General features: G+C 32.5%; 1 protein-coding gene across 2 annotated transcripts in view; it reads left to right on the top strand.

The window, feature by feature from the left end:
- Positions 1-16993: 16993 nt before the first annotated feature.
- LOC136989718 (nucleolar protein 4-like) overlaps positions 16994-23818 on the top strand; it is a 37887-nt gene continuing 31062 nt past the window's right edge. For both annotated transcript variants that reach the window (XM_067287961.1, XM_067287962.1), the window contains exon 1: positions 16994-17947. In XM_067287961.1, the coding sequence (XP_067144062.1) occupies positions 17426-17947 (522 nt within the window). In that variant the 5' untranslated portion in view covers positions 16994-17425. The remainder of the gene's footprint in view (positions 17948-23818) is intronic.

The following is a 23818-nucleotide window of genomic DNA, read 5'->3' on the forward strand; positions in this document are numbered from 1 at the left end:
AAAGAACCGGTTAATGTTACTATGGTTCCAAGATGGCGGCTCGTCTGATTCCAGCAAGGAAACAGTGGGGACGCACGTTCTAACCTAACCTAACCTATTCTAATAATTGGTTGGTAATAATTATAGTAATTTATTACAATAGGTTAGGTTAGGTTAGAACGTGCGTCCCCACTGTTTCCCTTCTTCTATTTGCTGGAATTAGAGACGAGCCGCCATCTTGGAACCATAGGTAACATTAACCGCAGAACCTGTTCAAAACAGAAACATGCCAAATATTCGGTACCATGTGATTCCAGGTTTTACTGTATTGGTGTTTTAGTGCCCAAAATTATTATATTAATACTTTTTAATAATATTCAGGGTAAACTAATACTCGAGAGTCGCTTCAGAAACTTATATCAATGACCTTTGACACAGTTTTTGCACAAATGATTGGATTTTTTGAGATTTTATGTAAATTTTAGTTATTATTTCTTCCAGTAGGTGCGTGAGGCCATTACGTGATATTATCATCCATTGTTCCATTACGTTTTCTACAACTGTTTTCCCCTACAGACACCGCCCACTAGGGTCCACCAGTGGACGAGTAGATAAAACCACTGAAAGCTGGTAGTTGATCGCGTGTTCGCGCCTTACCAACGAGTTGGCCACATGGAGTTTTCCGAGTTTTTTCACCTGTCTAATACCTAAATAGGAGCCAGTTTCACCATAGAAAATACTCCCGGGAGGTACCCCTTCTGGCAGATCGCCCAAGGGTTGCGTTTCTTTCTGTCAATTCACTCCTAAGGCCTTTCGAAAATTTTGGAATCACGTGGAACGAAAAGATCAACGAAGTGACTATCTAATGCCGGGTAACAATACGTGGCATCACGTCACAAAAGCGACTGGGATTTATAGAGGCAGAAAGGTGATTTAATGAGTCCATTTCATTACGTATAAATACTTTTGAAAACTAATTAAAATGCTTGCATTTCAAAAACAATTTCCACTAATTCTGAGTATTTCTATGAAAAATATAAGGATTTAACGATCAAAACAATAAAAATATATAAATTAAATAATGTAAAAAGTTAAATATTACACTAATAGTTAAAAAGATGTCACTGTAATTTTTGTAGAATAGTTTTATCAAGAATTTTGGTAATTTATAGAGGAAGGTCAATCACCAATTCATAATACTAAGATGGAGAATATTTGGAATTTGATTTTCCTAGAATATGGCCTGTCATTTTTCTTAAAAATGACGGATAAAAATGAAAATTTCTAGGAATCATTAAGTCTTTATGAAAAGAGAAATGTTTCTTACAATATTCTTGAAAATTTAATGATATATAAACTGTTCTAAACTGTTATATAAAAAATACAGTGAACGTTATATTGTTTGTCACACTTGTCTCTCGTATGCTTAATAATATATAAAGAATGACAAATAGAAGACAGTCAATTAAAAAATAAATTTTCATTTAGAAAATAATATTTTTGTTTTTGTACATATCAAATTGATAAATGTTTAACGTTACGCTTCTTAATTTATAATCGAGAAGAATTTAAAACAATTTCTTCTCAGTTCTATCAAAGAGGGGAGTCGGCGGGCCTTCTTGACGCAGGCATCACATTTATTAGGGCCTCGAAAAAAATATAAAACGATTTTAAACGTTATTTTGGTTTTTTAAAATATATTACAACTAAAAAAATATAAGTGGCCTGAGCCTCTCTGGACTCTAGTACGTAAGTTTCGTAAGTATAGGCATTGATACCATCACAATAAATACAGTATTATTATAATTTTTACTTATCTATTTAAAGAGTTATATAAATGATTTTGGTCTTGACAACTCAACCAATATGGCGTACTTACATTTATTATGATGTTGGGAATATCATTAGCAAAATTCCAATCACTAATTATTGGTTTACGACCCTTAGAGTGAGGTCAGAAATCAATAATGGGTAATTAAGATTTCTCGTTCTCCACCCATTTTCAATGCAATTGACCATGTAAATAGTTTATAATTAACATTAAAATTTATTAAATAATAAAAAAAAACACCTTTTGTTTAAATTTTAAACAACTTAATTAGATAAATATTTTAAATTCAAATATATAATTTATTTGAATTTATATTAAATTTATTTACTTGTCTTCATTAAGAGTAGGTTGATTCTATGGGGCATTGGTTTATGTTTCGGCTCAAATGAAAATAATTGATTAAAGTATTAAATATTGTTATAAATTCGAACTAGAAGAATGTTTAAACATTTAGAAAATGTCATGTATTTATGCTTTTAATCTGCATTTTATCCATATTTTCCGGCCATCTTAAAGGGGATCAGCGAGATCGTTTGGCTCGGGCCTCATATTTACGGAAACCTCAAAAACATTTATTACAAATTATTCATTCCATTACATTTCTTTTGAGTTCAGAAGAAAGTATCTATTTTTTGTCAAATTTGTGCCCTTTTTTTAACGTATTAGAAGGCCTGAAAAAGGTAAGTGGACATCTGAAAGGCCTTGAATATTTACACGAATAAACTTTTATACAATTAATTTTGACAATGTTCGAGGCGGGGGTCTACGAGTCGGACGAGCAAGGGGCAATCACCCTCCTAAATTCAGTCAAAACAGTAGGAAAATTCGGAAAAAGAGAGAAGAAAAATAAGAAAATCAGATAGATTGAACAAATTAGCAGTAATGGCAAATTAAAAGTTGAAAATTATGTAAAATTTGTGTATAATTTCAGAAAAATCAAGCCCTTCTGTTCCCTCATACCACGGTTCAACGCAACTTCGCAATATGTACCCAATAACGTTCGTGAAGTTATGTTCAGAAGCAGACAATTACCATCAGTTAATAAAATAGTATATAATAATTCAGGATAGGATCGTAAATTCTGTAAAAATATCTAAGAAAATAAAGAAAAGGATGCCTTTTAAACTCATAAAATACGTCATAATTATGCCATTTATACTGTACATACGTCGACTCAATTGAGATAGCGCAAGAAGATGATATGACATTAAAAAAAAAAAAAAAAAACCTCATATTTTTATAATAGGCCCTAAACACTGTAAACACCACAGTTTTAAATACAGTATAAAATTAGAGTAGGCTATAATACATAAGAATAAAAGATGCCCCTATACAAGAAGGGGAACATTTTATGAAACTCTAACTCTAATGTATATTTTATTAAATGAATTTATTTGTATAATAATATATTTTTAATTTATTTTTGAGCATAAAAACACATAAAAATGTCCAAAAAATTAATTTAATAGTTTTCTTACCAATCTCCAGATGGCATTAGGAGACAATTGGCAACTTCGTAGAACGGAATCACCAATACGCATTGTAATACGGATACGCGCTATTATTACATAAAATATTAATAAGAAAATGGCTTTAAATGGTTTCACATACATACAAATGCTAATTTGTGGGATAGCAATATTAAAATATTACATTTTTTTTTTTTTTCTTAACTAGAAAAATACAAAAATTCAATGTTAATACGTAAGTATAAACATTAAAAATTGATGTATTCGCTCACGTTATTTCGAAAATTAACTTTAAAAATGATAATTAATAATATATTTTCTCATACTTTAGTCACTTTAATGGCGTTAAAAACAATATTTAAATTTTTACTCGCCTTTAATTTAACTTAAAACTTCGAGTGAAATGTGTGTGTAGCTTCATGCAAATTAAGGTTAAAAAAATTAAATAAATAAAAATTAAGTATTAATTTAATAAATTTTCCACACTTAATTCTTTTTTTTATCATTTATTAATTCGAATAATATTTTTTTTATATAATGGTTTTTACCACGAGCGTAGATGATGCGCCATTGTTTTCATGGCCCACCATTGTATTACAAAACAAAAATAAAAAAAATGGTATATTATAATTGTTTAAAAGACGTTTTAAAAGATGAAAATTTTACAAATCGGTGAAATATCCAGCTTTAGCATCAGAATTTCTCTGGAAAGGCACCGGGCCGAAAGGGTGACCTGGGATTCGTTGGGATCAATATATGCAAGATCCGACTATCATTAACTTTAGAACAGCAGGACTGCCGGCTGGAAATATTTCAACTTCCTAAAATATACTAGATAATCTCTAGCTTACTGTATACTTAAATAGATTCCAGAGATTTATCTCGTATTCGAATTATTTGCGCGATGTTCCTCCTTACCATCTCTTATCGAGAATTTCAATTTTATTGTCGTTAATTATGGATAAGATATTGAAATGGGTATTTTAATCAATCAACCACAAGAAATTAATAGATTTATAAGAGAAAATAGAATATTTTTTTTGTAGATATCGGAAATGGCCGGTGGAAAGAAGTGGAACTGTTGATGAGTCACTTAGTTGAGACTAGAAACGCGGTGATCATTGGAATTGCAAACGAGAGGAGCCGGTTCTTCTGAACTTACCGTTCGCTTATGCAATGACACAGAAAGAGACTTTACCATGAATAGAAAGTTTGACTAATCTTCATCTTGACTGTTAGAACAGTTTGAATATTCAATTCAATACAACCTGCACCCATTAGTAAGCTGCAACAGTTGATTCTATACCTTTTAAAATAGGGGGAGATTTAAAAAAGAAAAAGAAAAAATTGAGTATCTTTATACAATTTCTGTTTAAATTAAATGGAAGATAACTTTAAATATAAATTGTTTTTTTTAATTGATACATAATTAAATTGTGTGTTATTTTATATAATTGATTTTACGCCATTTTGTTTAACTTTGATTAATTTTCTGTAGAATATTCTCTGTACTAATTTGGCTAATAATTTCATATTCAGTAAGCATTCCACCTGGAAGGGGTTGAAGACTAGTTTACAAATTTCATTAAGATAAATCTATTATGTGAGTTAGATTAATAATTTTATTTTTATTCGAGTATTCTTGTTTTTATATCGTAGATTTATGCCATAATCAATTTTTAAATGCATTTAAATGATGCTTTTAATATTAAAAATACATACTAGAAGTGTAATGTAACGTTGTTATAATTATAAGGGGTTTAAATATATTTAGTTTATTTATAAATTATAGACTATATATATATATATATAAAGTAAAATTAAAATTATTATTTATTATTAAAGTGTTTAAGGAGGATTGTGTAATGTGGAATTAAATTTTAATGAATGGATGTAATATATACGACTCTGACAAAAAATAAAAATAATAATAATAATAAAATAAGAAGAAGAAAACGAAATTCTATTTTTATAAATAAAATAATAAAATTTATCATATAATTTTATTATTTTTGTCAAAGATTCGGTTGATGCTTTTATATTAATCATTAAGTCAACCGTCGTTTCGATATTATTTATACTGTGATTTCTTTATTTTCTTTAATTTATTTAATCAATTATTTCTTCGCCGTTGCTGGAAAGCATACAAAATAACATTTTTACAGAAACAAACAAACAAACAAACAAAATATGACCTAATTCTTCGTCTCTTTCCTCTTTTCTTCCATTAATGTGGATGTTAATATGGCCTAATTCTATGTAAAAATCAATTTTAATGACCGTAATTCGTTGTAAAAAAATCTAAAAAATGGGAATTATAACGGATACGTTTAATAAATATTTAAAAAATAAAAGAAAATATAACAAAGCAACAACTGAAAAATAAACAATTCTCTCTTAAAATAAGTCAAATCGCGCGAATACATTGCTCACTTGATCTCTGAGAATGGTAAATGTGACAAGAAAAGGCTCTTGGATAGAAATAGTAAAACGGGCATTGGCCATAGTGAAAAATGCTTTGGCATCCACCAAATATAAACTTTTAAACGTTAGATTTAGGCTAGTGACACGTAAACTTCACCATTCTCAATTCGATATTAGAGAAATGGACTCTCGACATTTCAACATCTATTTCAAACGTAATTATTATAATATTACGATATCAAAAATAGCTACGAAAACAAGAAAAAAAAATAATTGCTTTTACATGCAGGCAAAAATAGTTTGCTGTGTTTTGCAATTACGCTAAATAGTTTGTAAGCACGATGATCGATTCCACGTTAGAGGATGCTTTACGGATGATAACTCTATACTGATTTATTAAATGTTGAAAAATAGAAGAAATATATAAAACATGCGGTTAGATTTTGTGAAAAATTCAAATATTTTTGATGTTTTTTTTTATTATTATTTTTCAATGAGAATTTACTAGAATTATGCTCGATTCCGACTCAAGACTAAGATGATTGAACCCGTCCTCTAAAACTATGGACTTTCAGGCTCGTTTGTCTGGGCGTAAAGCCCAGACAAACGAGCCTGAAAGTCCATGGTTTTAGAGGTTCTAAAATCGGCTAAAGAGTAAATTCTTAGTGATATTATTAAAACTTTCGACGAAGGGCCTCATTCGTCAGTTAGTCTAGGGCCCGTAAGCATGCAAAAAGCTTACTATGCAAAGCTTACTATACAAGAATGGGATCATATTTTTGTGTATAAATATTGTTTTTTTCATAGTAGTGACTATAGGTTTTTATATGAAGATAATTCAGTCTAGTTTAGAGATGAACTTATAAAAAAAAGAACAAAAAACAAAATACTTTTTATTTAGATCAAATAAATTTAAAACGCGAGAAATTATCGTGCGAGAAAAATATCCTTTTACGTACGTTTGTACCCGGGAATCTCTTTTATGAAACGTGTAATCCATTTTTTCCAATACTTTGAATATCAATTTTCCAGTTTTAATAAATGCATTTATCTTAGGAAATTTTCTTGGCGCACACACCTCTCCTTTTGAAGACGGTGTCACAGAACACGAGTTATGGAACGGGGAGGGTCTTGTTGACTGAGGCTTCTGGAAGATGGATCGATATGATAAGCGTCGTCTGCTGACATCAGGCCTGGGGTCACACAAGGCACCTCTTCCATATCTACCGATCAAACTCTTATAGAAAAGTAGTTAACTTGTATAATCCTCATATTACAATCACTTATATATAACCTTTTTTTTTATTTATTATTATTTTTTACAAGGGAACTTCTACGAATCGTGCACAAAACTTTACGCCAAAGACGTAAATTTCACAGTTTTTATATAATTGAAATCTATTAAAGGATGCGGCTATTGTTGCTTGAAAAGTTTTCTTTTTCTTTCTGTAGATTGTTTTATTTATTTATTTATTTATTTATTTTAAACCAATTTTAAGAATTTTTCTGTGTTTTAGTTGAAAACAAATGAATTTTTTGTGAAGTTCAAAGCTTAAATAATAGTGAAAAAGGCTCGAATTGGAAGTAGATTAAAGTGGACGACGTAAATGATTAATGAAACGCCTCTATGTCATCTGAGACCACATGTTACAGACGTCGGTATAACTGTCCGGGGACAAGTTCAGCAACTGGCGGACAGGTCTCGCAGCACACAAGTGTCTTCCTAATGATTGCAGTCATTACGCTCTTGCCATCACTTCAACTTTCTGAAGTTCAGTTTAGTAAGAGTTAAAGGGGTGAAGTATTCCGTAAATATAGTCGTAAACCTCCTACTCCTCTTTCTCTCTCTGTTTCTCTACTCGCTAAAGTTGTTTGGTGACCGCATTTTTTTCTTTTTTTCTCGCTTTGGTTACTTATTTCCTACTGTGAACGGAATTAATTCGTTTCTATCTTCAGTTAACTCGTCTATAAACTTAAGTTTGTTAACTTTTTCAACGTTTTAGATTAAATATTCTAAATATGAACATTAAAAAATTGATTTGGAATACATTCGTTTGCTTTAAAACTCCTGTTTATAAATACTACATGCATCCTGACTACATGGTTGTATTTTAACTAAACTTTTATTTATTTTAGAGAATTAATTAAACTTTTAAATATTAATAATGTTTAAAATAATTTAAATTTTGATGTTTTAAACAGAATAAAAATTGATTCTTTGTATAGTGGTTGGTATAAACTGCTTCTCGGCCTTCTTTTAACATGATGATTTATTCATTTAATGTAATTATTTGTTCCATAGCTTATATAAAACTTGTTTATCTAACTGATAACATTTATATAAACATCAGTTATAAGTATTTAATAGATTTTTCACTACATTAATTTCTTCGGAAATTTTCCACTTCGATATAACGAATCAATTTGACCATGAAGTCAATGCGCGACCAATGCTAATTGATCAAGCATCAACTAAATTAATTGATGGTGTACATAATTACTGAACCTAATTATGCTAACTTTACAATTGTTTCAATGTGTATTTAGTTATGGTAAGGGAAGTGCGATGTATACGTTTTGTTCGCACCATGGAAGATGCTTTTATCTACCGAGTGTTTGAAGAAAAATTCTTCAAAGCTTACCCAATTTTTAATGATTAAAATGATGTTTTCCCGTTTCGGTTTCCATTATATGAAGTGTATATTTGGTCTCTTATGTTAGACCATGTTCACGTATGATAAAAATGGGTTTAGCAATGTAAGAATACAAAGGAATGATTCCATATGATCATCATCATCGCTTCGGGCGACTCTACCGTATCATAGCAACGAGAATGATGTAGTGAAGTGCTGTAATATGAGTCTATAACATTTATTATCTATTGCATAACCAGATAAAAATGAATCAGTAATAAGATAAAATTGATTTAAAATATGGAAAATTTCCAAATAACAAAAGAAATTAACAAGAAAATATATGTATCAATTTATACAGCCCGTTAAATATAATACTAAGTGTACAATTTAAGAGAGGAATTTAAGTAGTATTAAGGATTAAATAGTGAAATGAGGAGTGGGGATCGATAGGCGATTTTTCTGAAAAATTGAGGAGTGGAATTCTCAAGATTTGATTCCAGCTTTTCCAAGCGGAAATCTGGAATTAAATCCTAGTACCGAACCCCAAGCTAAATCTTCCACGCTGCTTTCCATTCGACTACTCCCGGTTCGAAATCCATATAAAAGGAACTAATTCTAACTGCAAAAAAGAAAAGTGAATAAAAATAAAAAAAGTTCTGTTTATTTAAATTACTTTAAAACGATAAAAACAAAAATATATTCAATATATTTTTAAAAAAATTGTATTAGAATTCATAATAAAAATGTCCATTTAATAATAAGAATTCATGCTGTATAAGGATTCGTGTTATGGTTTCATGTCAAAGGTTCATGAAATTATAATGAAATCTGAATAAAAGTTTTATATTAAATGAGTAAATAAGTAAAATTTTAATTGAGATTTCATTATTTTACAGAAAAGTAAAAAATTCTAAATATCGAGCCTCGAATTATCATCTTTCTTCGCAACAATGGCTCAAATTAGCTCATTTTCTCATTGAATTCAATTTGACTCAACTATACAACTACATTACAGAGAAGCCAAGTCGTAGTAACCTATAATAAAACAGTAGAAAAGAATGGAATGTAAGAGTTGAGCATGGATTTCTCGAAAACTCGAGGAATGAAGATCAAAAGGATTCGATCTTGGATTCCCCAGATAGAAAAACTAAAATGATTCTGCGCATACACGAGGCCAACGTATCCATTGGGAGCAAAGCCGGATGGGTCTCGAGTCACCGTGGGAGAGGAAAAACTCGAATCTAATCGGGAATCGAACCCATCCCCAGTCAGGACTATGCATTTACTCCTCTTGTCTTTATAAAGATAAGGAACGTATTGACTGTAAATTCTCTATAATTTCGGTGTCTAAGTGCTAAAAATTACACCGATACCATTAATAAACGAGGAAAAATATGTCTTATTTAATGAGAAAAAATTATTCTTAATTTTTAAAAAATGTGGCCACCAAAATTAATAATAAGTAAAAATTATTGTATTTATACACACGTATGACACATTAAAATATTCTAGATAAGTCTTTATCGAGAATATTTTAATCATTTGTCATATTTCTACATTCTTATAAGACTATTCCATATAACAATATTAAGAAGAATGTTCTATATTTCTTCTATACTCTAAGAATAATAATTTATACAAGACTTAAGATATTCTAGATAAGTCTTTATCTAGAATATTTAATCATTTGTTATGTTTTTATTTATCCTACATTAGAATAACTTTTTTTAAATAGAAGCGATTAATTTAATTACGTTTAAGTATTTAAAAAAAAAGAAGTATCAAAAATCATCTAAAAATAATTAAATGTAATTATTTAATTTAATTTTGAGGCTCACATTTCTTTAATTAAACAATTTCACTACCGATTTGAATATGTTTTAATAACAATAAATGATATTTAAACCTGGAATAACTCATTTAATTCGATTCACACGAAAGTAGGCATGTAAATGAGCATTGATAAATATTTGATATTTTACTTAATTACACTTAAAATAACATAATAAATGCATTTAAGTGATGTGAATTATTAAATATATTCATCTTTTTACGTATTAATTAGTAAATTAGAAGAAGTTGAATTAACACACGATAATTCTGGAATGGGCCATTTTTTTTCAGTCGCGGTGAAAACTTTATATACAGATGAATAAATAAATAAATGAAAAAATGTAAAGAAGTAAAAGAAATTTCACCTAGTGCAAATTTTTGTTTTCATTAGAAATCGTTAAAATTTTGGCAACAATGACAATAACGTGGAAGCGCAGCATAAACGCAATACAATCGCTGGTCTGGATCAAGCCAGAACACTACAGAAAGATGGAATCCAGTCTAACGATCGGCTCTACTTCCTGCCTCTCGCTGCGTTCCTTCCGCCTCGTTCTGGAAGTTCCCTTCACTCTTATTAGTCTAACTTGCTTTTTCTCTCCTCCCTCCGTTCCTTTTTTGTTGTTTTTCTCTTCGTGTTCATTTTTGCCGATTCGAATTTTTTTTTTTTTTTTTTTTTTTTCCCCTTTGGTGGATAGGATTTTCCATCTCGTACGAACAGCTATAATTTAATTGGGTTACCTAATCGTCTAAAAAATACAGGAAAAGGTAGAAGAGTAACGTATTACTCCCCTTTTTCTAAATTGTGCGGCGCGTTATTATTATTATTATTATTATTTATTTATTAAAAGGATATCTTTGGAAGATGGGGAAGAGTTTAGTTAACTTCGAGATAGGAAATTGTAAGCTCTTTAAATAAGCAGATTTTTCTATCCTCTTGAATGACGTATTTGTTAATTGAATAGGATACGAAATTTTTGAAATTTTTAGATAGGATAGAACCAAAATGGCGTCGTTGGTAATAGGCGTACGTAGTCGTAGGTAACCAAAATAAGCGCTGTTAGTAAAAAGAACGACTTTCGGACTTAGTCGTTTACAATACCAACTGCGTAGACAATGTTGACCCTGAGGGAAGCTAACCTCCCCGTATTCTCCTCAGGGAGGAAATTCCTCTTGCCCCTCACTTCTTGTGGATTAACGGGCTTAATCTCTCTCGCGGTTCTAGAAACTTCTCTTTCTACTTCCTTTGACCTGACGAGTTTCGGCACTGCAATTAGTAGACCGGTTGTATACGTTTATTGGAAAGCAAAGTAAGGAACCGAGCAAAAATGATTAATTTAATGAAAAATATTAAATATTTTCCCGTACACAAAACAGTTGTTAATGGAAACTCTATTTATTAATGTTTATCATCTTCAACATATTCAGCGTATTGTCCCGTACCTTTGGGAATTTTCGTATAGATTCTTATACGTAATTCAAAATTCATAACATAATTATTTGACGTTTTGGTTAATTTTATACATTTTTATCGTCTCCGTTTGACAGAGTAATTTTGCCTATCATTTGTATACTTACTAAGATGGCTACAGAATATTCTATCAGTTGATTAAAACATAAATGTTTATGTAATAGCTAGAATATGTTATGAATTAATAATACGATGTAAGAGAATGTTTATGTTTCCCATTTTCTATCGAAAATAACCCGCTTTTAAACATATTTTGAAAGATTACGCAGCGAACAAAGCAACTAAATGACAAGTGGACTGTATACAAATCTCAATTCAATTCTCTTCGGAGCCCCGGGCTGACTTCTCTAGTTTCTGATCCTTAGCGTATCAGGTATTGTGGTAGTTGGTACACAATGCAATTGCTTGAATCGTCCACTCCATATCGTTGTTTTTATACTTCTGGAGAATTCGAGCTGAAGCATTGATACCTGTTCCTTTAAACTGGGAAATATTTCGATATAGAAAAACACCATAAAAATGAAGTAATAATAAAAATTCAGCCTGCAGAATATTCAAAAATTATGTGAAATACACACAGGAAGAATCTAATATTATTATCGATCTAGAATAATAATTTTAAATAAAAAATAATTATTATAAATTTGCCGAAAATTAAAAATAAAGCCGAAATTAAACTGTATTTTTTAAGCTTAAAATTATAGATAAATATAAATTTAAATGATTATGTGTGTATAAGGTCGAAAAAATATAAAGGAAAATTTGGATCAAAAATGGCGATTAGTGAACTATGTAATCGAAAGAAAGAGATGATACTGCCAATAAAATATCGATTAAAATTCCTTTTTTATACAGTTTTAGCTGGATGATTTATTTTTTAATTTTATAAAATCCTATTCTTCGATATACTTGTCACTAAAAAATTTCAAACTTAATTCGTTATAACAGATTTTTCAGGGTTCTAACTCTTACGATTCTATGAAAGGTTCCTAATTTTGCAACAACCCAATTTATTTAGGTTTCAGACTTAGTCAATAAATGTCTTACTTCTTATATAATGCATCAAAAGACAAGTATTGATTAACAATTTAATAATTCACGTCGAAAATACGACTTAAATTTAATAACGCTTATTTCTTTCTCTGTTTATAGCTAGACCTTTATCAGTATAACCTTTTCTACGATGTAAACTATTTCTGCGCTAAATCGAATTACTTTGTCTAAAAGTATTTTTCCCCCTTGATATCTTCGCTCGGATAATCCCGGGCGGATTGTGATCCTCCAAATAAAAACCAGGATAAATGCATCAACATGGCGAGTAACGTGTAAAAATCGCGATTCAAATCGCGACATCTGTTCCGTTTGTTCAATGTGAAAAGCGGTAGAACAAGGGCATATTCGTACAATTTATAATGGCAAAATGTAAAGATTTGAAAGTACCAACTGAATGGTACATTCAATGGAATCTTCAACAACCCGATAAAAAGTTGACGTTAATTAACTTTTAACACAATTTTTGTTCTGTTATACAATCTTCAGCTTAACAATTATAAGTTCTATGGCCTATAAAATATAATAATTAAATTTTTTATCAATGTTAAGAACGTGGTAATATTAAGAAATCCAGTGTGCCCAATGGCATATTTCTAAGACAGTGTTAAGAAGCGTGTTGTTTATTATAGTTTATCAACTTATGTTAATTTACTTTGTTTATATAGACCTGTATTTGTTTACGTTCATTGGGAACAGAATAAAATTACGGCATTCTTCCTCAATGTAGCCATTATTAATACCATAAATCATTTATTCTTTTAACAATTCGGTGCCATTTTCAAGCTCGGTTTTTCTTTGTAATTTCTCAATTTCGAAAAAAAAAATTTGCTAAATTTATATTTTATTTAATTAATTTTCATAAATTATCTCTAATTTTATATTCCGATTTAATTATTTTATATTTAATTTGAATGAGAATAATTTATATAATTTAATCTATAACAATATTAAAGAAATTAGCTTCAGTTTAAATATATTTAATATAATAAATTTGATATAATATTAATTTATAAAATGTAAAAAAAATGTGGAATTATTTCAATATTTTATATAAAAATACATTTCAAATCAAAAAAGCCGCCATTTTGAAACGATGCAGATTTTAAATTAACGTTTTTTTTTAAATATATTAAAATTAATTTCTCATTTTAAAAAAATACAAATCTTTTTAAATAGGAAATTATCTAAAAATAGAAGGAGATCAGATTTACTTTCAAATGATGCAAGTTACTTTAAAAAACCATTTTTTACTAATTTACTTAAAATCTAAGAGTATTGGCTATTTTATTAATATTTAGTTAATATAATGTCTAATATTAAAATACATACATTTTTTCCTAATTAGAATGCATCATTTTTCAAAAAAATTAATATAATTCACAAACACTAATTATCGAGAAAGACGCCATTTTGAAACGATGCAAAGTTAAAATGGCGTCATTTTCATAACGGATTTTTACGATAACAGCGAGCTTATAAATACGCTTATAAAAAAATCAATAATTAAAGATTTAAATCTATTTATTTATTTAAAATAATAACAAAATAATAGTATAATTTTTAAAAAATTAATTAATTTTAACGCTAAACCTTCAAACTTTAGTTTTTTCTTGTTAATTTTAAAATTGAAAATATTTTGTTGGTAATATTTTCTATTTGTAATGGTAGAAGTTCTTTTTTCTTCTTCTTCTTCTTTTTTTTTTTTTGGTTCAAATTTACATCAAAATATTTCAATCTCATCAAGCAAATAATTGTATCCCGACTGCGTAGATAGCGAAGTTACTTTTAATATGAGAAAAATGAAGATAATTGGAGTTTTGTAAATTATACCAAATAAAAAGAAATATAAATAAATAAAATACATCTTAATAAGAAAAAAAAACGAAAATATATTTTTAATATTAGACATTGTAGCTTCTAAATATTCATAAAATAGTCAATACTTTTAGATCCTAAGTAAATTAACATGGATGATTTTCTAGAGTGCATCGCATCACTTGAAGCCAAATCTGATCTCGTTCTATTTTTAGATAATTTTCGATTATAAAAAAAAAAACAAAAATATATTTAAAATTTTTACAAAATGAATTTTAATTTTATACGAAAAACTCCGGCATTATATATATAAAACAATAATTTAAAAAAAAAAATTGAGTTGGAAAAAGTATTAACATAGGGATTATAAGAGGCAAGAATTAAATATTCTGAAGAATTATCACTTAAAAAATCGATTTATCTTTAATAATTTAGCTTAATAATCGAATATTATTTATTCCCTGTATTTGTAAACGTATATTTTTAATATTGAATCGAATTTATTATAAATTTATAAAATTCAAGAAAAATAAAATTATTAATTTCATCTTGAGATTTATCTATGTACATTTTTACTTGTTAAATATTAAAAATAAATAAATAAATAAATAAAACAACGAGTTTTTAATGTAGAGAAACGAATTTTAATTATAATTTTAGTGCGATTGATCTAAATAAAATTAAATTTAAAAAATAAAAAAAAATTATCAGGATTTAACTGGGTGATCCTTACTACGTTGGTAATTTTAGTAGGGCAATCGCTTAACTAATTTTTTTTTTCTTTTAAAGAAAATAAATAGGATAATCCTATTAAAATTTTAGTACGAATTAATAGGATATCGTTAAAATTTAATCCAAAATCAGTACTAATTTTAGATGGGGGAAGGAATAAATAATCCCCTGTTAAATTCTAAAATTTTAATCGAATTATCTAACTAAAATTGAATTTTAAGTATAAAAATTAAGTACGGATTTTTAGTACGGAATGAAATTTTACAACGGATGATCTCCTACTAAATCCTACTAAAATTTAAATATTTAATTAAAAATTTTAAGTGAGGATCGTCATAATACGTTTAACAATATTAGGAAGCTGGAACCATTGTTTCTGGAAGAAACTGTTTCTATAAACAGATGAGATCTTCTTATAATAATAATGATATATTAAAAAAAACTGCGGATCTACTCAATAGATACAGCGTAAGAAACATCGAGGGAGTAGTTTTGTTTTTAAGACAAGCAATTTATTTATTAAACATAAATATGGATAATTAATTAAAACACATGGAAGTGGACGTTGTAGTGGTTCGCTACCCATTCTGTATCTAGCATTTAGTTATTATAAATAGGGCGCCCAAATTGTGAAGGGTACAATGATGGCACCCATCAAACTATCCCAGTGCCACGAAAAGGGGGGAGACGCCAATGACTTATTGAACAGGAAACCCGATAAACTGGTTACAGGCACGCTTAGGCACACGTTGCTTCGCTTTTGTGCCACTCTAGGGTTAATATATCAGCGTTGCCCCGTCTGGACTACGTTGCGGTACCCACAGGCTTCGGGCTCACTTTATACACGAGTGGGGCCGAACGTACGGATCAATACCGTAACCAGAAAAGTGGTTAGAATAACACTACGCTGTTCTATCGTCTTCCCTCCGACATTTCCTTTAAAATTCGTTTATATTTACTATATGATTCCTCTATCTTCTTAAATATTCCGCGATTTTTCGGTGGAGTGATAAACCGGAAATAGAATCCACTTTTCCGGTGCCTTTAATGAATACGCCGACGTTGTGGTGCTTCCCCTCTTACGACCCATGCAACGTTGCCAGTCGGGTGGGAGGGTACGCTCTGGTTTCCCCTCGTAGACCGAGAGCGAAGCTGGCTTCTGCCTCGCTTTGCCTCTCACCTGCTCTCTCACCTGTATGACGTCAGCGAAATGATCACGTGCTTCGAGTATATACACACACACACACACACACATATCCCCGTATGGGACTGTGGGGTGGTTACCTTGACGACGGTACGGGTAGAAGTCTATCCCGTCGAACAAAGCATATAGAGCACGAGTCCGGAGAGAGACGAAATTTTCGGGCGATGTCAACCGCACCCTAGCAGCATACGTCGACACGTCCAGACGTAGTTAACACGTGATTTGCGACACGAGACGTCGGAAGAGAGAGCGGGACCGAATTCGGACGGGGTGGGACGTGGGGAAGAGAAATTTAAATAAATAATCGAGCACGTGGGTAGAAGACACCAAGCAGGAAAAAGGTGTCGACGTATAGAAATATAAAAAAATAAATATAAAAAATTAGACGTGCGGATGTTGGAGATGCGTGAGTGGGACATTTTAATAAAGCGGCGAAAGTTAGAAGGCGGGGAGGAATCGACGGGACAATAGCAGTCGTCCCAACATATATAGAAGACATCCTCCGGCTGCGCGATGCAATTCCAAATCTCGCATCCGCTACGCAAGAACGTACGTATATAGCAGGCATATACCCACCCGGCAGCATTTTAAGACATCAGTCTTGGAGCGGCGTCGTCAGGTGTAGGACGAGAGGAACGGCTCGACCCCGGACGGACGGCGACTTAAGGGGACGGCGCCAAGATATCCTACTCAATTAAGGTCTGGCACACGAGCCGTCTGGGATAGTAGTTTGCGGTTTTCTGCAGACGGGACCGTATCTCGGCGTCTGGCGGAGAACGCGCGAGAAGACGACGAGAACGAGAAGAGAGAATAGTGCAAATCCGTAGCCGTAGTTCGGACCTGGCAGGTGAGGCTCCGTCAGAGCGCGCGGGCCAGCGAGTGAGGGGGAGGAAAGCCGATAGCAGAAGTGAGATGAGTGGCTGGCCTGATGGGCTCCCAGAGAGGCAGTGGGCGTAGCTGGTGAAGCAGGGTAGCCCTCACATGCACCGCCAACGGAGAGGACAGCAGCGGCGGAGTTTGGTACCCAGCGAGCGCATCTACCGTAGCGGGACACCTGCCACCTACCGCGGCTGGACGAGACGGAGGACGGCGGCGCCCAGAAACATATCTACGTCAATGGAGAGGAGACACAACACCAGGCACGCCGCCGCCTTGGCAGCGGCAGCAGCGGCCGCTGCCAACGGAAAAGCCACCTCCAGCACGGCCGCTGCCACCAACCAGGCCGGTCGCTGGTCCGACGCCAGAACTGACATGTTCGAAAGTTTCCAGTCGTGGGCCATGAAGACTTACGGCGACACGGCAAAAACCAAGACCGTCACCCGCAAGAAGTACCACCGCATCGTGAAAATCCTCAAGGGAGAGGAACAGACCAACGCCGAAAATTCCAAGTTTCGCTTTTGGGTGAAGGCCAAAGGTTTCCGTATGGGACCTCCATGTTCCGAGCACACTCTCGACGCCAAAAAGAACGAGCACGTGCTGTACGTACCGTGCTCGAGATTCCTGGTAAGTTACAACTTTTTATCATTTTTCCCCCCTTTAAGGGAATGGGCCGCCTTTTTTTTACCCTACTCTCTTCCTCCTCTTTCTCCTCCTCCCTCCTAGGATACGATAGCTAAAAAGTTTTTTCGCCAATTCCGAGATGGCAGTTAGGCCTATCGGCTATGTTGCATTGATCGCGTGCGATCGCAAAAGCGGTAGCCACGGTGCTCCTAGCGTCCTCCCAGCGCTCTCCTAATCTGTTACCGGAAAACCGCTCGCCCTCTTCTACCCGGGTCCAAACCGTCGCTCAATAAAGCTATCGGGCGCCCGGTTGTTATGGTGCCAACTCGCACTACAGTTTGAACCGGCATTCAATAACGTCACCTCTTTCGCCATAAAATTAGTTTATATTTTACAAAGTCCTTTATAAAATCCCAATGATGTACGCGTTTCGAATTTTGGCTCAAAACAAAAACTTTTGGTGACGACCGAACCCGCCCCGTCCCCCACCCGACCATTCCGCAAAGTTTTTCATTTAATATTACGTAATTATACGCTATGGGCCGATTCGAGTCGTCGTATCAAGCGGTTGGGTCGTTAACGTCGTACCGACGTTCGACGTCATGGGTCGAAAACGTCCGCCAATTCTTAACAAAAAACTGCATTGGCTGCGACTATCCACACTCCTACGTGTGTCTCTATGGGTTTTTCCACTTACATCGAACGTCATGGGCTAAAATTTTTCGCATTTGTAACCAATCGAAAGTGACCTAAATTTCGAACAACAAACGCCATGGGCCGTTCGAGACTCGACATTAAGCGTTGCTGATTGTAAATGTCTGTCTTTAATTTAGTATCAAACGCTATGGGCTGTTAATGTTCGTGTTTTAACGTTAAAGATTTGGAGTGGCGAAAGTTTCTCGACTCCATATTGGGTATTTAAAACGACCATAGGTTGATATCGAGTGTTAAAGAGTTACAAATTCTGCTCCAAAATTGGAATTTACGAGGTTAAAAATGTTCGTATTTCGATGTTAAACATAACGAGTCGACACATTTTCACCCTTTATTAAACGTAATGGACCGCATACATTATCTAGACGTTAAACACTATAGAATTCGAACGTCGATATTAAGCACTATGGGGTAAAAACGACTGCGGCAGACATTAATAGCCCATAGCTTTTAAAATGAACAACTCTCAATAAAACTTTACAAATTTGAAAATATCTCTTTCGGCCGCCGACGCGTCTGTTGTAAGGTAGTTAATTGGAAGGTTCTCCATTGTCAAAAAAGTCCCCTCCCCGCCATTATCGTGCCTTCTGTGATTCAGAATAGAGTCTAGTCGCTGTACCGACTCCCGTCTGCGACCCAACCACCGGACGAGATGCGTCAGATAAGCACGAACTCAAAACCTTCCCGCAAAGAACAAAAATTCCGAAAAGGGGTAGGACACCGTCACCATATTCGAGCGCTTTCTTATCTCGTAAATGACCACTAATACGCTTGACGTCATCGCAAGAAAATTAGCGTCGTCCCGTCTCGGAACAAAATAATTCGGGTTATATCGATTACTCGGAGTTAAATTATAGTGTCCGAGCCCAATAGGGACCTGGTAGGTAATTATATCCGAACGGCAACAAATTAATGAAGTAACCCAACTGCTGCTGCTACTAACTGCAAAAATTACTCCGACTGATGAAACTTTCTGCGAGAGAATTTTCTCTCTCTCTCTCTCTCTCTCTTCTCTCTCCTTTTTTTTATTTTTTCGTGTGAGTTAACGTGTACTTCAATGTACAAACTTGTACAAATTTGTTTTGGATTAATATGGCTACCATTCTACGTCTCGAAGATTAAGGAATTTCGATTTGTCCCTCGATTTCGATAAAAATTATCTTTTAAAGTTGAAGCTGTATTTTTTCCCCTTCTTCTTCTTCTTCTTCTTTTTAAATTCAAAAATTGATAGAATTTAATTCAAGAAAATTTATTCGATGCTAAATTCTGGAATTTTATATAATATTTTTCTCTAACTCCTTTATCTTGGGTTCTATCGACGAGGATCACAATAGATCCTCAACGATAAACTCGACCTTTCTGATGACTCGTTTCTCTCTCTTCTTCTTCTTCTTCTTCTTCCAAAGATGAAGATTCTGATGATTAAAATTTGGTTTTTTTTATTAACTTCTATCGATGAAGTTCTTCTCAGTTTGAGGATCTCTAGTTTAATTATTGATATCTATGGTTTTAAATTTAAAAATCTTCGAGCTTCTATCGTTAGAGCACTTGCTACATAGCTTGTAAAATTTATGATTTAAGCATCATTTCTTCTCTTCTAATGAAAGATTCGAGCCTTTTTTTCTTGAGGATTCGCCAGCTCTTCTTCCTAATTTCAAGCACAGTGCTCGTGTTAATGGTTTCCCAGCAATCAATGAGGATCCATTGTGAACTTCAGCGTTACTTCGTACATTGCCCATACGTTGAACATTATGAACACGTACAATAACGACTGTACGCATTAACTGAGGAGAATTCTTTTGAAGGAACTTAAGGTCTTTTCCAGGAAAAAGAGAAAAAAAATTTTTTTTTTAACAATTCGAAAGCAGTCATTAATTTTACAACTATGTACAACAGAGTTTTTCAAATCTGCATCCAAAAACACATCATCGTAATATTTTTTCAACGAAATACTTTTTCAGTTGGTGACGTTATACAAGTGAAATTCGTAAACGTTTCAGATCATTTAAGTAAAATATCTTCAGCAGACACTTCCAGATTTCGGGAGGAGAGAGAGAGAGAGAGCGCGAGAGAGAAAGAGGGAGAAGGAGCAGAGAGAGGAGGACGATGATGATGATATTTTCACGCACCGACTCGAACATTTTTCTCGTGTAAGTTTTCGTAATTGTTCTTTACGTGATCCGCGGACACGTAGGAATTTGTTTTCTCAAAAAAAAAAAAATGATGCAATCTCTTACCATTTCTTAATTGATCGAAGATCACGCTCACGAATAAATAAATTTCAAGGACGTCATTGATCGCGATTAACTCAACCAGCAGAAGAAGGAACTACGTTTCAAAATGCCCATCTTCCTTTAGGATGATGGATGCACGCGAACGAAAAATATATTTAAAAAAAATAAGAATAAAAAATAAAATAAAAATTTAACTTAGACTAAATGATATAATTTTTTTTATTTTTTAAATTTTATTTTCTGAAAATTATCGAGGTAAAGTTTGATAAGATACGATTTCCGTTACGACACGGGTTACGCCTATCGAAAAAACGTTACGTGTTTATCACAAATACTTAACAGTTATTTAAAATGTGATATTTAAACGTTGTTCATCGATTGAATTTTATTTTTTTTATACCAATGATGATATTTTTCGTACGCTTTGCTTCCCAAATTGTATGTGTTACTTATGTGTACTTATATATACATACGCTTTTTTATATTTTCTTGGATGATAATTATCATCATTAAGCGTTATATTAAAATTGTAAGAAACTTAACAGTTTTTTTTTTATCCTCTAATTTATACTTATTTTTTGCTTTTTTATTAATTAATTTAATGAATTTTTCTTTTTAAATTGTTAGATGGGAATTTCGTGAAATTCGGTTTTATAAAGAATATTTTTTCGTAATTGTGTAGATATTTTTGTACGTAATTTTAAATTTCTTTCCTTTTTTTTTGTAAGTTTGATGAAAATTACGTATTACTCATTTCAATTTTCGTGAAAATTTGCACGAAATTTACACGAAACCAAGCGAATTTTCATCGAAATTCAAGTCGATAGCGCATAATAAACGACTTCCTATTTATTTCCTGCTTGAATTTTCACGAAGATCAATTAAATTGCGCGAAATTTTAACACTTTTACGCGAAAATTCTTAATTTGAACGTTCGAAAATAAAAATTTTCATCGAATTCGCATACATTTCACAATAATTACAACTTATTTCCCCCCCCCGCAATTTCACACAAGAAATTATCGATTTTAAATATTTATTATTGAAAATTTCTCATTAAATTACCTTAAAAATTTCATTTTTTCATAATAATAATAATAATAATTAAAAAAAGAAAGAAAAATTTTCCATTATTCCGCTTACGATCCGATGCCAAGATCGTAATCTTTGACATAAGTTTTCAGGAAATTCACACCAGAATACGATTCTATAAATATTACCAGAGAAATAAATTATATTTGGAGAATAAATGTTTAAAGAATCGTTAAATTATGCTACTTAGATTTATAACGTCTTGTTGCAGGAGAGAAGGAAGGATTTCTAACATTTTCTTTTAGGAAAGAACGTATATCGGAAATTTTTCCACGACTGCAACTTTGGCAAATCGTCAGGGAGCGCGTGTGATATATATTAAAATTTCAAGGGGCACGAGAGAGTTTCCATCTAATTAGCACGTGGAAGAAACAGGTCGAGTTGTCGTTCGGGTCCAACGACGCCAATCAATGGACGACTGTTCAGAAGTTTGCGTGTGGCGGCGGGACAGACAGAAATCTCCTGGCTCAGGACGAAGGTATTGATCCACTCGCAACACGTGGACTCTCACATCACCGTTGCTGGTATCCACGTTCGGGAAGGCTGCAGTTTTATCTACAATTTTTCTTTCGTTTTTAAACCTTTCTGGCTTGGGATGCCTCTTTAAAATATCAATTAAACTCAGGGTGGGAGTTGGCACACATCTTCCTCTCTCTCTCTCTTTTTTAAAGCTATTATACTCGATGTACCGATATATTCCTCGTGTTTATTAATGGTAAACATCACGTATGTTCTCTTACATATTTTCTGGTGTGAAAAAAAAAAAGAAATGTTATTATAAATATTTGAGGAAGGAGTTTCTTCCTCGTGTTTTCTATGTAAATAGTGTAAATAAAAATGGAATTTTACGGGTAAAATTATAGATTTTAGACGCTTTAATACGGTTTATTCGTCAAGAGCCCACTCCCAAAATAGAGCGGTAATGTAGAAAACAACCAAAAGGAAGCTTTTAAAATCAAAAACAAGATGTTAGAAAAACGTAATTACTTTTACTCTTCGTGTAGCAACCCCTTGTACCGGTCATTTAGCAGTCGCATAACGGCGGCCCTTTAATTGTTAGAACGGAACGAATCTGTCGCATAACAGCACCCTCCGTCCCCTTTCTACGACAGATAGCAGTGTTTACAGGGCCAGGCCAGGAGCGGGATCGATTGAAGGCCTACACCTCTCTACACGAGGAAGGGGGAACAACATTGGAAAAGGCAGGGCTTCGCACATTTTCTACAATAGGGGAAGACAGGTGAAGCCCTCATCTTAACTAAACACGGGATAAACTATGTTATTATTACTCCACAAAGTCATTTTCATCCGGGATGTTTCCCTGCGCAGCATCCCGTAATGACTCTCGTGGATAGTTCGAGTATTATCTCGAGTATCGTCATCTGTGCATAATTAATTGCTAGTTTTTAATTATATTCCGTACATACCGTACTTGTTTTTTTATATTAAATATAGGTTAAACTAAATTATTAATCTTGTAAATAATTTTTATCCGTGATAAATCCCTTAACTGAATACTCGTAATAACTTTTAAACTAGTTCGAATGTGATATTTCGGGACTCTTTTGTCAATCGTTAATTAATTTTTAATGACATTTTTATACACATAACAGATTAATTTCTTTTTTTTTTAATTATTAAACACGAGAAAAAATATTTTATTATGACTCTCCAAAGCCATTTTCATCAGTGATGTTTTCCTGCACAGCATCCCATAATGACTCTCGTGGATAGTTCGAGTATAGTTCAAATATCGTCTTTTGAGCTTAATTACTTGCTAAATTTTTGTTTGTATTCTATGTTTTTAGCAATTATTTTTAAAAATAAACCGGGA

Source organism: Centruroides vittatus, unplaced genomic scaffold (genome assembly GCF_030686945.1).
Source record: "Centruroides vittatus isolate TY-2023 unplaced genomic scaffold, ASM3068694v2 scaffold_752, whole genome shotgun sequence".
Lineage (NCBI taxonomy): Eukaryota > Metazoa > Arthropoda > Arachnida > Scorpiones > Buthidae > Centruroides > Centruroides vittatus.